We start from the raw sequence: 12,405 nt of genomic DNA on the forward strand, positions 1-12,405 counted from the left end.
TTTAATCAAAAATTTGATTAACTTAATAAATTTAAAGATTAAGCGATCTCATTTTAACACAATCGGTAAATTCAATACGTCTATGAAACAAAGCCATAATTTCTCGTAGTATAAAATATTTGATAAAATTTTATCGCTTACAGAGGTGGAATTAAAGGGTGAGAGATATATAGATAGACTATATATCTCTCACCCTTTAATTCCCTATACAAAGTTCGAAAACTTGGGTGCAATCAGATCTGATTGCACCCAAGTTTTCGAACTTCATGTAAAGAATTGCTTGCTATGATGTACTGATCATGAATCAGTACATCATAGCAAGCAATTCTTCATCTTAAATATATTTTTCTTAATCAATACATAACTTGTTCGCAATTTGGTTTTAGACGCTATATTTTAATCTAATTTCGATTTTTTATAAAATCGCGTACTTCTAATAAAACGCGATTTCAAAAACAATCGCGATTTTTTTCTGTTCGCAATTTTTCAGAAGTTCGCGATTTTATAAAAAATCGAAATTTTTCTTTGCGATCGAGATTTAAAAATTCGGTTGCGATTTTGCCTATTTATGTTGTTTTTCTAAATGCTGATCATTTTGTTTTATCTAATGGTTCTCTTCTTAATAGAGTTTACAAAGATCCAGAAAATTTTTATGTTCAAACAAAAGTTTACCCATCTTTCAAGATGTACATAGAAATTTTTCAAATTACCGATGAATGTGATTCAATTGATTTTGTACTCAATTATGATCCCAACCCTATTGAAATAACATCAGATTTAGTAGAAGTTTCTAAATCTTATTGTATTTTCTTCGCAAGTGCCTCTTTCATGGATTATACCTTCTACCAAGATTATCTGAAAAATGCTAATGTAGAACTTTATCATTATTTGACCTATATTCCTCATATTCCATTTTTATCAGATTCCAGACCAGAGGTTACTATAAAATTTTCAAAAAATACTATACTTAGACTTCAAACATCAGATCAGGGAATGACAGGATCCTGTGGATTGAAATCAATGGAATATTCTGATTCAACTGTGAAAACACCTCCATATTCGTACCTAGAAAATGGAACTTATTACTATCCAGGAACAGCCAATATACTTCCTGGATCAGTAAACTCTAATTCTGAATATTAAGCTGATTTTAATTTAGTGCATAATAAAAATATGAAGCTTCAATCCGGATCTTATGTTCTCACATTCGCATCCGGTCAATCATATAATGGTAGTAAACGCCAATTCGTCATATTCCAAACACATAAAGATCAAAAAATAAGTGATGTCACAGCTACAGCCAAATCTGGCAAAAATTCAGAAATATTACTTGGGAATACAAGCATATATGGAGTTTTTTACAGGTCTGACGGTCAATTAATACTCAATTCAACTAAAATATACTCATCATTATATCTCACAGTTTATTCAAATGAAACCACCGATTTTGGATGCGACACTCAAGTTGTTTTGCTGGGGAATGCAACAGCAGTGTTAGTAACGAAGAATTATCCAGGTGCAGCACCAGGTTATGGAGTTTTCATCTCAAAGAAGCACGAAGGATACTGTTTCTACTCTGCTTTTGTACCAGTAGAAATAGTTGCAAGTACATATCTAGAAGGATCCTTTTCAATATCTCAATATGACATTAATGGCAACTATATCTCATCTCGTGACTCAATTTTAAATTTATATCAATATCGATATCCTTTCGTAACTCATATTTTAGGGGTAAGAGATAATGAAGGCCCTAGTTTGCTTGGTTTTTATGTTTCAACAGAAGAATATAATTTCAAAACTGCTATTCTAGTGGACAATGAGAAGGCAGATGCTCGATTTGTATCTATTTCTGATACTAATTGTACCTTAGAAATCATAATTGCTGTTGCTGCTGGAGTTGTCATTATTATTATAATTGTTTCAATAGTATTTTGTTGCTACTGCTGCTGTTGCAAGAAGAAAAAGAAAGATAATGCAGAAAGTAAATCTTCTTCTTCAGATTCTTCGCATAATATTTAGCAAAAAATTCATAAGGATTTAAAAACAGTTTTCCAAAATGACGAATGAAATGACTTCAAATAAAAAAATATTTATTAACATTTCAATCTTGGATAAGTACTTTTTTTCATATATTTCATTGCCATCATTCATATGTTTTAATAAATGTAGGGTTTGTTAAGGGGAAAATTACGACTGTATGACATGGCATTTGATTCTGGTATTTTTCGATTACTCTTCACATCAGTTATGCGTAAGTGAATGAAAATTTTCATGATAATGCAATTCCTCAAAATAGATTACAAAATTCAAAGTTTATTTTCCACATATTCTTCATTTATTAACCAGACTTCGGCTCCAATCTTACAAAGTTCGTTGTTTAAGCATATGAATGTTACACAATTTTTTTTTATGTTTTTGTTTGTTTGTTTCAAATTATCAGACAGATATAGCTGAAAACATAGGATTACAAGAGATGTATCGCTTGTATTTATGAGTGCACTACAATTTCCTGACATGCTCTTAAGGATGCACTTACACCCATCTGACTTTAACTCAAATTTTTGGCAACTGACTTGAGGCGTCATTGAAAATCAATCTTAAACATCTGAATTGAAGGCCATGCCATAGGGTTGTAAGTGCACACTTAAAAAATCAATATATCTAGACCTGGTCAAAATCAAAAAAAAAACTCTACCGCTATGTGGTTTCCAAGGAATTATACCGCGGGTTACAGCATGAACAGGACTAAATATACATATATCTATAACAGCTATATTAGTTTCTATATAATGATTTATAATAACTTTTTCACGACCAAAGATATTAACTTTTTCCCTTAGAAAATTGGACATAAAACTAGGGGTGTCAAAAAATTGAGAGAATGTCAGAAAATGGTAAGTTCACTATTAAAAAAAAAGCGATCTCCGGGCTCAAGAACTAGTCATTAATCTCATTATATATTGAAAAATTTAAATGTAACACTTATGAAAGAGAAAAATATTTTTGAATGTATATCATGCTGAAATAATGAAACTATCATGACCTAATTTTCATTATTGTTCGCCCAATGAAATTTCAAGAGATGCTTATATGCTATTCAATGAAATGGGAAAATGTATTTAATATTACGTTATACTGATGTTTAATAAGATGCTAGTCATATTTCCTGGAGTCAGAAAATTGGGCTACGTTAATTAATAAATAAATCTCAGCTATCATCCAATTCTCAATAATCATTGAATACTATTGTCTACGTTTGCATGAATAGAAATACGCTGGATGCAATAAGCATTCCATTGAAACTGTGGTCATAAGAGACGTTTGCGAATTTGACCAAATATAAGAAAAAATTGGAATCAATCTGATAAAGCAGATCACGAAATAATTATAAATAAAAATAATTATATTTTATGAATCAATAAGATTTTCTACGATTTCTGCTTCGAATCTGTCAGAAAAAAAAATTGAACATTCAAGAGTCAAACATGACAAAAAAGATTACCATGGAAGAAACTATCGCTAAAGCGGACTCCGAATTAGAAAAATCATGGGAATTGCTTATAGGCATTACGAAATCGATCGCTGTTATGGGAGATACAAAATTAGCTCTAAGAAAACTTTGCGGTTACAATCCATCAAACGCATCAATTGCTTTCTATGAACCAAAACTCAAGAATCCCATTAGCATTCTTATGACAACGACTGAAGAAATTATGAAACAAATTCAAGAATCCCCTTCTGCTCCAGAATTGTGGGCTAAGCTCGGCCATTGCTATTTACAGATGAATGACTATCCAAATGCTGCTGCTTGCTATGCAAAAACAAAGAAAATTGCTCCAAATTTTGACAATCCTTATTTTTGGTATGCATACGGAGTTGTAAATCAACATTTCAACTACTACAATGATGCCGGTGAATGTTTTTCACTCAGTACTAAATGTTCTCAAAAAATTAATTTTGGCGCTGATTTTAATTTTAAATTGGCAATGCTCTATAGAGGCACAAGGGATTACACTGATGCTCTGAGAGTTTTTGACATACTGCGAAGAGACATTCCTGCGAAAATGACCATGGATGATATTAATTTTCAAGTTGCTTTTACACAACAGCTCGCCAAGAGATATGATGAAGCATACAGCCTATACTACGATCTTTACACCAGATATCCAACAATAATTGAAGTAGTTCAACAATTTTTGTTATTTATCTCTTTGTCCGGCAGTAGAGAGTATCTTGAGCAAGGAGCAAAGATCATACAAGAATTACCACCAGAATTTCAGGTTGATCAGACCATTCAGCTTGCTCATGCCCGAATTTTACTTGAAACAGACAATTTGGCCGATTCTTACGCCATGTACTGCAGATGCTTGAGCTACTGGAATGACAATCCAATTCTCTGGTGTGGCCTTGCAGAACTTTACTATATTAACCAACAATATTCGGATGCAGACATTGCCCTCAACAGAGTTGTATTCCTTAATAACAAAATACCTGAAGTATGGCTTAACATCTCATTTATTGCTGAAAAAGCCAGTACTGACAAGATTAGCGCAATCAATAAAATTAAAACAGGATTACACGTACTTCCGAACTCAGACTTGCTCAAACAAAGATTGGATGACCTCCAGAAGGGAAAGTCAACACAAGGAATGTCAAAATTGTTAGATTATTCCTTCTTCACCCAACCAGCAGAAAGAGAAGCCCAAAGAAGATTAAGCGATACACTGTATATCCCAATAGAAGAGATTTTCCCAGGAAACAGGTCGTTGGCTGAAGCTCTCAAGACAATGGCCGATCGATACGATTCAATCTTCTCTCCAAGCTACTAAGCTTTCATTTTGTTTATTTGTTTATTTTTTAAAACTAATATAAAATGTAAATTTGCTTCAAAATAAAATTTTTTTAATAAGGCAAAATGATTTCTCTCTATTAATAAACACTGGCTGTGATGATGTATTCCAAAATTAACCATTGCGACTAAGACATTAAGAAAATTCCAGAATTTTATATGTTTTATATCCGAAACAGATTAATATAATGATTATTCGTTTGGTTTCCTCCCTTTCTTTTATGTTTTGCAGTGCGTTTCAAAATACGATCTATATTTAGGTCAAACGACTTTGATTAAAACTTTGAATATAACTTATGATCACTTATGTTGGGAATTTTCCATCATACATTCCTCCGCAATACCAATTTGATCTCCCTCAATAAAAATTCCATATCCAATATGATTTTGTACTTTGTTTAGAATTATGAGATATGAGATTTAATTATCAAAGTCAATATTTCAAATATAAGCGTTCCTATGAACAACCGTTTTAAGTGATACAGAGAACCCTCAAGAAAATGTGAGACTCAAAAAATTATTCAAAGAAACTCATATTTTAACCTTTTTTTGAACGTAGTTCAATATTTGATTCTAAAAGACTGTAATTTATTAGCACAAACTTTTAAAAGAAAAGACTTTATTACAAAATGAAAAAAATATTATGAGATTATTTCTTACGTCTATGGCTAAGCCATTGTATTTTGAGATCAGATTCCAAATTGAGAAGTTTTTTCAGTTCTTCTTGCAATTTAGCTTGGAATCTTTGATTATTCTGATTATTGCTTCTTGTCCATATTTCGAATGAGTATGCGTTATATACTTTCGGTGATACAATAACGCCGCAGATTTCATTGCCTTTAACGTCATTAATTAACCAATTATTTAATTCGCCACTTACAGCAGCGGCGAGAAGGTATTCCCAAAGATCTTGGGCGCGTTCCTTGAGTTTATCTTGCAGAGTGAAGTACATGCAACCACCTTCAGTATTAGCTTTATCTTCCCAAGCAGGTTGTATATTATCTGAGAAGAATGCAAGAGAAATCTTGCTATTTTGCTTGGGCTGAAGATGTAAAACATCAGGAAGAGAAGCTAAATATTCTGCAAATTTGCTTTTTGATCTAACTTTAATAATTGGTTCTATTTCGTATTGCGTTTTGTCAGTAAAGCGACACGTAATCACCCAGAACTGCCATTCCTGAATGAAATTGTATTGTATATCAGCCATTAATTAATAAAAGTGACAAATTTCAATTATCTTCGGATTTTCAATCCCGGTCTTATGAAATTATGCAAAAACGAATAACTACATCAAACAAAAAGCATTACAGCATTTTTTATTTTCCATTTTGACATCGTCACATTACATGACAAAAATTTTTTTTCCAGCAAATCGTCAATGATAAAATATAGATAATATAGTAAGAAATTACAATCTTTAAAAATTACTTGTTCGACCATTTATCGATCCAAAAATTTTTTTTTATTATTTCAATGGCTTCTTTAGCTCGTAAGATCGGAAACGAATTGAAAGCAATTCAAGAAAATCCAAATCCAAATTACACATTTTCCGTTGTTGGTGATGATATCACCCATCTTCGTGGAATAATTCACGGGCCTGCTGATTCTCCATACGCAGGTGGAAACTTCACCATTAACATTTCTGTTCCACCAGAGTTCCCACTTCGTGCTCCAGCAGTTACATTTGGAACAAAGATTTACCATCCAAATGTAAATCCAGAAGGCAACATCTGCTTGTCTTTATTAAAGAATGAGTGGAGTCCAAAAGTTAAAATTATGGATATCCTTGAGCAAGTATATCTCCTCATTTCTGCCCCAGATCCAATTGATGCTCTCAATACAGAGATCGCTGCAGAATATAAAGATAACCATGATGAATATGTTAGGAAGGCCAAGCAATGGACACAGGAATTTGCTCATGAGTAAACATTTACGCTATCATTTTCTTTACATGTAAATAAAAATTTCCAATCCTTCATTTCCAGCTCAACAAACCTCCTTTTTAGGCATTCCTTTTCCTCATTGGTTTAATGTAACATAATTTCCATATAATTTTTTAGAACACTTAAATTTTCATGCCATTGAAATGGCACAAATTCATGCTTACATTAAAATAGAAAGATTTTCAAAAACAATTATCAAAACTTGATACAATATGCTAAAATAACTAAATTTACGATGTTAGGCTATGCTTAAGCAAGTATATCATCAAATAATTGAAATAAAAGAATGATTGTAGACAAAGGATAATATAATGAAATGTTTCAATAACTTTCATACAAGGCATGAAATTTTTATTTAGGAAGATCTAATTGGTATTGCTGAGGAATACGTGATGGAGAATTTCCAACATAAGTATTCAAACATCAGAAAAATAAAATCAAAGTTTTGATTAAAGTCATATGATCTTAATAAAGATCATGATTTGAAAAATACTACAAAATGTAAAAGTAAGTGAGGAAATTTAACGTACAATCATTAAATTATTCTGATTCGTATCTAAATCATATAAAATGCAGGATTTTTCTTAAAACTTTAGTCGCAATGGCCGATTTTTAAATACGTCGTCTCAGCAGGAGTTTATTAATAGAGTGAAATCACTCAAGTCATTTTGTGTTTTGAAAATAACCATATGCTAAGATATTTAAAATCCAACTCTGATATGAGTTATTCGTAAATAATCCAAAATAAAGGTACATTCACTATTTTTGACAAAATTTTAAATTTTCATGGGGTTGTAAATCTTATAATAACTAGATGAATAAGGAATAAATCCCAGTATGATGTGCATCATTATATTAAACACTATATGTAAGGCTGGTGATTCTATTAACACTTATGAAGATCTATAGTATTTGAGCAGATAAATTTGATAATTTCCAAAACTCTTATATTTCAAAATTAAAGTGTGCAAAAGCATTTAAATGAGAGCAAAAAGAGATTGATGCTGCTAAAACTAGGTGTTAAATTCAATTATTTCGCATCACAAGAACTACCCAGTAAATTCGGCCATCTTTTTTGCAATTATTCTCTATTACACATATAATATAATGGTTAGGGTTTGGGGAAAAGTTACTAGAGAATTATTGACTTTTGAAATAATGCAGAATTTTACTTGCTAAGCATGACGAAGGATCATTAAATTTGCTACAATTAAATACATTTATTGCAGAATTAAGATTATTGAAATTAAAAATTTGAACTATTGCCTTTTTGAATAAAAATTTAAATTTGATTATATAATCATGATAATATATTAGAGAAATTAGAAGAAAATATTTTAAACCATTCAAATATTTTGAATGTCTTATCAATTTAAAATATTAAAAGATTGCTTGATTTTATCATCATTAGTTGTTATCAAAGTTTTCTTCTTTTGATGAACAACAGTAAATGATTTGTTAATACCTTGTCTTCCTTTTTCGCAGCAAAATCGAAAGTTATGATGATAATCTTGCTCTCAATTTTGAAACTCTCTGATTTACAAGTAAGCATTCCTTTGGAAAAGCAGTCCTATTCTGTTTTCAAGATATTTTAAAGCCCCCATTTCATACAATGCGCAGATCTATTCGAAATTGCAAGAACTCTCAAGAAAAATGCTGCAGCAAAGAAGATTCCAAAGTTTCTAGCATCAAAAATTTACAACCTTAATACAACAGTTCAAGAGAAGCTCGATAAGAAAATATTTAACCATAAAGCTGGATACCATTCGATATTTACTATTGGATATAATAAAAAGTTAATTGTAACATATTTTACATGCTCTTTGCTGACTCTGTTCCATTAGATTACCATATATCTGTTTGAAATCTAAAAGATTTTTACGATTTTAACCATGTGTTGTTGAAATCATATACCATTCTTAGCTAAAGTATAGTTTATGAGTCTGTCACCATCTAACTATATGAATTTTCAAAAATGTCAAATATGTTCATTTTTTCTGTATATTCAGCCACAATTTCATGTAGTTGTACTATTCAACTATTATTTAATAATTATATCGATTTAAATATATGATGAGATGCTTAGTTCTCCCGGAAATCGATTTTTAATCACAATTTTAACTTTCCAAAAAAAATTCGAAAATAAAAATTCCTCACGATTTTCTAAGTTTCCTAACTCGCCAAATCTCTAGCCAAATTTTTTTGGCCCGTATAAATATTGTTAGGCACTATATAGGGATGCTATTTATCCTATTTTCATCCCATTTTACTGTTATCGCCTAGTGAATGTACCTTTTCCAAAATAGCAGTTGAAAGATTTTGAAACAGATGATCTATCAAATTGTAAAATTACACATTAATATATATTTATCATGATTGTCTATATTATGGCCTTTTTATGAATTTAGTTTCTGAGATTGTAGATTGAATTATTGCTGACTCGTTTTCAATTGAATTGAAAATGAAATTGCTCGATTCAATCCAAGTACTCTAAATTTACTAACAAAGAAAATTTTTGTGTACCTGGCAAAGTTTTAAATTTTTTGAGATATCTACTAATAGATATGAAATATTAGATATACACTATGCACTGAATGCAAACATCATGTTTTTAAAAATTCGATTGCAGTACAAACAAATCACTTTTTCATTCAAATCCTAATTTTTTAAAAAATGTATCCTGCTATCCGTATTCCTGATATCGAAGAGGGAGTCCTGAGCAGATGCTTGACGGCATGCAGGATATCATTAATAAGGGAGTTACTGCTCAAATTAAGTTTTTAAACATCTTCGCTATGAATTTGTTTAAAGAAGTCCTAAATGATATCAACAAAATCAAAGAAAAAACATATAACTTGAGCGAAAAGATCAGACTTATCAAGGAGTCGAATACTCAATACTTAAATTTCTTTTACGAACAAGATGGCACATTTTTCTTTGACAGACGCGTTGAAAAACCTTACTATCCTCGAATTGAATACACAAGACAAGATTTCCCCGGTCAATCAATCCAAAATATCGCAACAATGATGGAATTCCCCAAGCAAGTACTTAACTTTGACAACTTTGCTGGAATTGGTCGTGTTAAAGATCCGGATGAAATCATGAAGAGAATCTCAGATCCAAGTATTTTGCTTAATCAGTATGCAGACGAACTTAGAGAGGAATTAAACGTCATGGGAGACAACAAGGGTGAAGCGAAGCCTGCCAAATCCGCAAATGCTCGCAGAAATACATTATTCACTCAAAAAGAATCTGATGCCATTATCTCTGTCTACGCAGGCCACATCAGATCCCAAGATCGTGTTCTTGTTGCTCCTCCAAAGCCAGGTACCGAAGATTGGCGTGGCTGGGTGAAGAATTATGTTGTTCGTTACAAAGCCGACGAAGAAGCCACAGGAATCCCAATTGAAGACACGGCCAATCACGAGCGCAAGCCACGTGCTCCAAAGAAGCCACGTCCAGCCTACATTCCTAAACCGAAACCGGTTCATGTGGCCACATTACAGCCACAACGCCCAGAAGAGCCTAAAGCAGCTTCCAGATCATCAATCAACATCTCCACATATACGAATGTCTACAGCAACGAAGCAGAATCCAATCCTACAAAGGATAAGAAGCACAAAGACAAAGATAAAGACAAACACAAGAAGGACAAGGATAAGAAGAAGAAGCATACCTCGGAAGACAGGAAGAAGAGGAAGGAGGAAAAGAAGGCGAGAAAGGAAGAAAGAAAACGTGGAAAGACAATGAAAGAATCAAAGGACTCAAAAGATTCAAGAAGATTCTCTTTCGACGCTGCTCCTCCTCCACCAGCCGCTGCAGCACCTCCTCCACCTCCTCCGCCACCACCACCAGCTGGATTGCCTCCGCCACCAAAGACAGGTGGAGGTGGACCAATCGCGCCGAAACCAAAGGCTGCACCACCGCCACCACCGAAACCAGCTGCTCCAGACTACTTGTCGCTCATCAAACAGGGTTACTGGACTCTCAAGAAGGTCAATGTCAACAAGGAAGAAGAAAAGAAGAAACCAGAGATTGATCCTAAATCTGCTAACGTCGCTGAGCTCCTCTTGATGGAAATGCAGAGAAGAAGAGAAGATGTCCAGGAGAGTGAGTCTAATGATGAGGACGAACAGACAGATTCTGAATCTGATTGGTAATCTTTACTATCCAAAAAAACTTTTTTAAAGAAATCAATTTCTTTTTACTACAAATCAACAGAAAATACTATTTTTGATCTTTTTATTGCATATCAAATTTCATAAATTTAATTTACGACTTTCAAAAAATAAAACCTATAAATCTTCATAACATGCATACTTTATTGACAAATTTTCAAGGAAACATAATAATTCTTATTTTTAGAAAATTAATATTGAAATTGCATATGATATATATAGAATTTCGTGACTTAATTGCTTCTACCTCTCAGAAAATCTCATAGTTTTTCTAAGTAAATCCCATTGATTAAGATTAATAAATGAGTTATTTCTGATATTTCATCCTAAACATTAAGAAAACGTATAAAAAAATTTCATTTGAACAGCAATTACAAAAATAGTATACAGATTTATCATTGAAAAAGTATTTATAAAAAAAATTTCTAATATAAATGTTTTATAATACAACATTTAGCTTTATAATATTACATATACTGTATGGTTCCAGCTTTAAGAAGATTGTAGTAGTTAGCGCGTATTCCATCGTACTTTATTAAGTTATCGCAAAGTTCGTTGATCATTTCCTGGTTCTTATCAAGAGTTGCTTTGTGGAGGAGTAATCTATATGATGCTGGGTTCGTTGGATCCTTTTCTTTTAATTCATTTGCGATTTCGACTAATTTCGGAACAAATTCAGGATATTTCTCGCATAAACCAAGTAAATAGTTCCTAACAGACTCATTTCGTGGGATTTCACGAATTGATTTAACAGCATCTTCGAATTCTGCTGCTGGATCTTTGTTTAACATTTCAGAAAGTGTCATTCTTGCACTCCATGCACTATTGTTTCTAGCATCAAGGTCGATGTGATACAAAGCGAGCTGGTAAAGTGGTTCTGGATTATTCCAGCGTTTTGCGTACCAAATAACGAAACTCCATGCATGGAAGTTCTTTGGTTCTTGTCTGAACACATTTTCTAATAATGGCATGGGATCTAATGGCTCTTTCTGTCTGTCAATCAGCCATTCATAAAATGTCCATGCTTGGTAAATTTTTGTATCAGATTTAATGAGGGTTTCAACTTCACGTTGGACTTCTTTAACATCGAAATCAATATGTTCTAAAATACGCTGTTTGTACTGCCAAGCAGAATAATGAAGGCAAAACTTAGAAATTACTTTATTGCATAGATTTAGTGCACGTTGTGAATACTCCTGCTTTGTATAAAGTGCAAAAAAGTAACCAAAAAGCTGTTTATAATCGTCAGTGTATTTAATTTCGAAAAATCCTGGAATTTGCTCGGGTAATGGAAGAGGAGTAAGATCTTTATAGTCTTGATATTCATCATAATGAAGTACTGCATCAGAAGAATATGATGAATCAGAAGAATCTGATGAATCTTCAGACATTTTTTTTCCAGTCTAAAAAAAAATTTTCAGGGTCTGGTGTT

The 12,405-nt window shown here is 32.3% G+C and overlaps 6 protein-coding genes across 6 annotated transcripts, besides 4 other annotated features; 4 read left to right on the forward strand and 2 right to left on the reverse strand.

Annotated features, from left to right (window-relative positions):
• The first annotated feature begins 125 nt into the window (after positions 1-125).
• Positions 126-338: a mobile genetic element.
• A 304-nt stretch (positions 339-642) lies between these two features.
• Positions 643-2,266, forward strand: TVAGG3_1031480 (uncharacterized protein; the record flags this gene model as incomplete). Its single annotated transcript, XM_001313138.1, has 1 exon — positions 1,174-2,019. The coding sequence occupies one exon, from the start codon at positions 1,174-1,176 to the stop codon at positions 2,017-2,019; it is 846 nt and encodes a 281-aa protein (XP_001313139.1).
• Positions 2,267-2,520: 254 nt separating this feature from the next.
• Positions 2,521-2,647: a mobile genetic element.
• A 230-nt stretch (positions 2,648-2,877) lies between these two features.
• Positions 2,878-2,910: a mobile genetic element.
• A 555-nt stretch (positions 2,911-3,465) lies between these two features.
• TVAGG3_1031510 (cellular component assembly) lies at positions 3,466-5,170 on the forward strand (the record flags this gene model as incomplete). Its single annotated transcript, XM_001313137.1, has 1 exon — positions 3,504-4,829. One exon carries the CDS (start codon positions 3,504-3,506, stop codon positions 4,827-4,829), a length of 1,326 nt encoding a protein of 441 aa, XP_001313138.1.
• A 107-nt stretch (positions 5,171-5,277) lies between these two features.
• Positions 5,278-6,056, reverse strand: TVAGG3_1031520 (translation initiation factor protein; the record flags this gene model as incomplete). The annotated part of the gene is made up of 1 exon (XM_001313136.2): positions 5,499-6,056. One exon carries the CDS (start codon positions 6,054-6,056, stop codon positions 5,499-5,501), a length of 558 nt encoding a protein of 185 aa, XP_001313137.1.
• Positions 6,057-6,322: 266 nt separating this feature from the next.
• On the forward strand, positions 6,323-6,775 carry TVAGG3_1031530 (protein modification by small protein conjugation; the record flags this gene model as incomplete). Its single annotated transcript, XM_001313135.1, has 1 exon — positions 6,323-6,775. One exon carries the CDS (start codon positions 6,323-6,325, stop codon positions 6,773-6,775), a length of 453 nt encoding a protein of 150 aa, XP_001313136.1.
• A 760-nt stretch (positions 6,776-7,535) lies between these two features.
• Positions 7,536-9,088: a mobile genetic element.
• A 358-nt stretch (positions 9,089-9,446) lies between these two features.
• TVAGG3_1031550 (uncharacterized protein) lies at positions 9,447-11,094 on the forward strand (the record flags this gene model as incomplete). Its single annotated transcript, XM_001313134.2, has 1 exon — positions 9,516-10,955. One exon carries the CDS (start codon positions 9,516-9,518, stop codon positions 10,953-10,955), a length of 1,440 nt encoding a protein of 479 aa, XP_001313135.1.
• A 331-nt stretch (positions 11,095-11,425) lies between these two features.
• Positions 11,426-12,388, reverse strand: TVAGG3_1031560 (CAAX-protein geranylgeranyltransferase protein; the record flags this gene model as incomplete). Its single annotated transcript, XM_001313133.1, has 1 exon — positions 11,441-12,364. One exon carries the CDS (start codon positions 12,362-12,364, stop codon positions 11,441-11,443), a length of 924 nt encoding a protein of 307 aa, XP_001313134.1.
• Between the last annotated feature and the right edge of the window lie 17 nt (positions 12,389-12,405).

The sequence above is a fragment of the Trichomonas vaginalis genome, chromosome I (assembly GCF_026262505.1).
Source record: "Trichomonas vaginalis G3 chromosome I, whole genome shotgun sequence".
Classification (NCBI taxonomy): Eukaryota; Parabasalia; order Trichomonadida; family Trichomonadidae; genus Trichomonas; species Trichomonas vaginalis.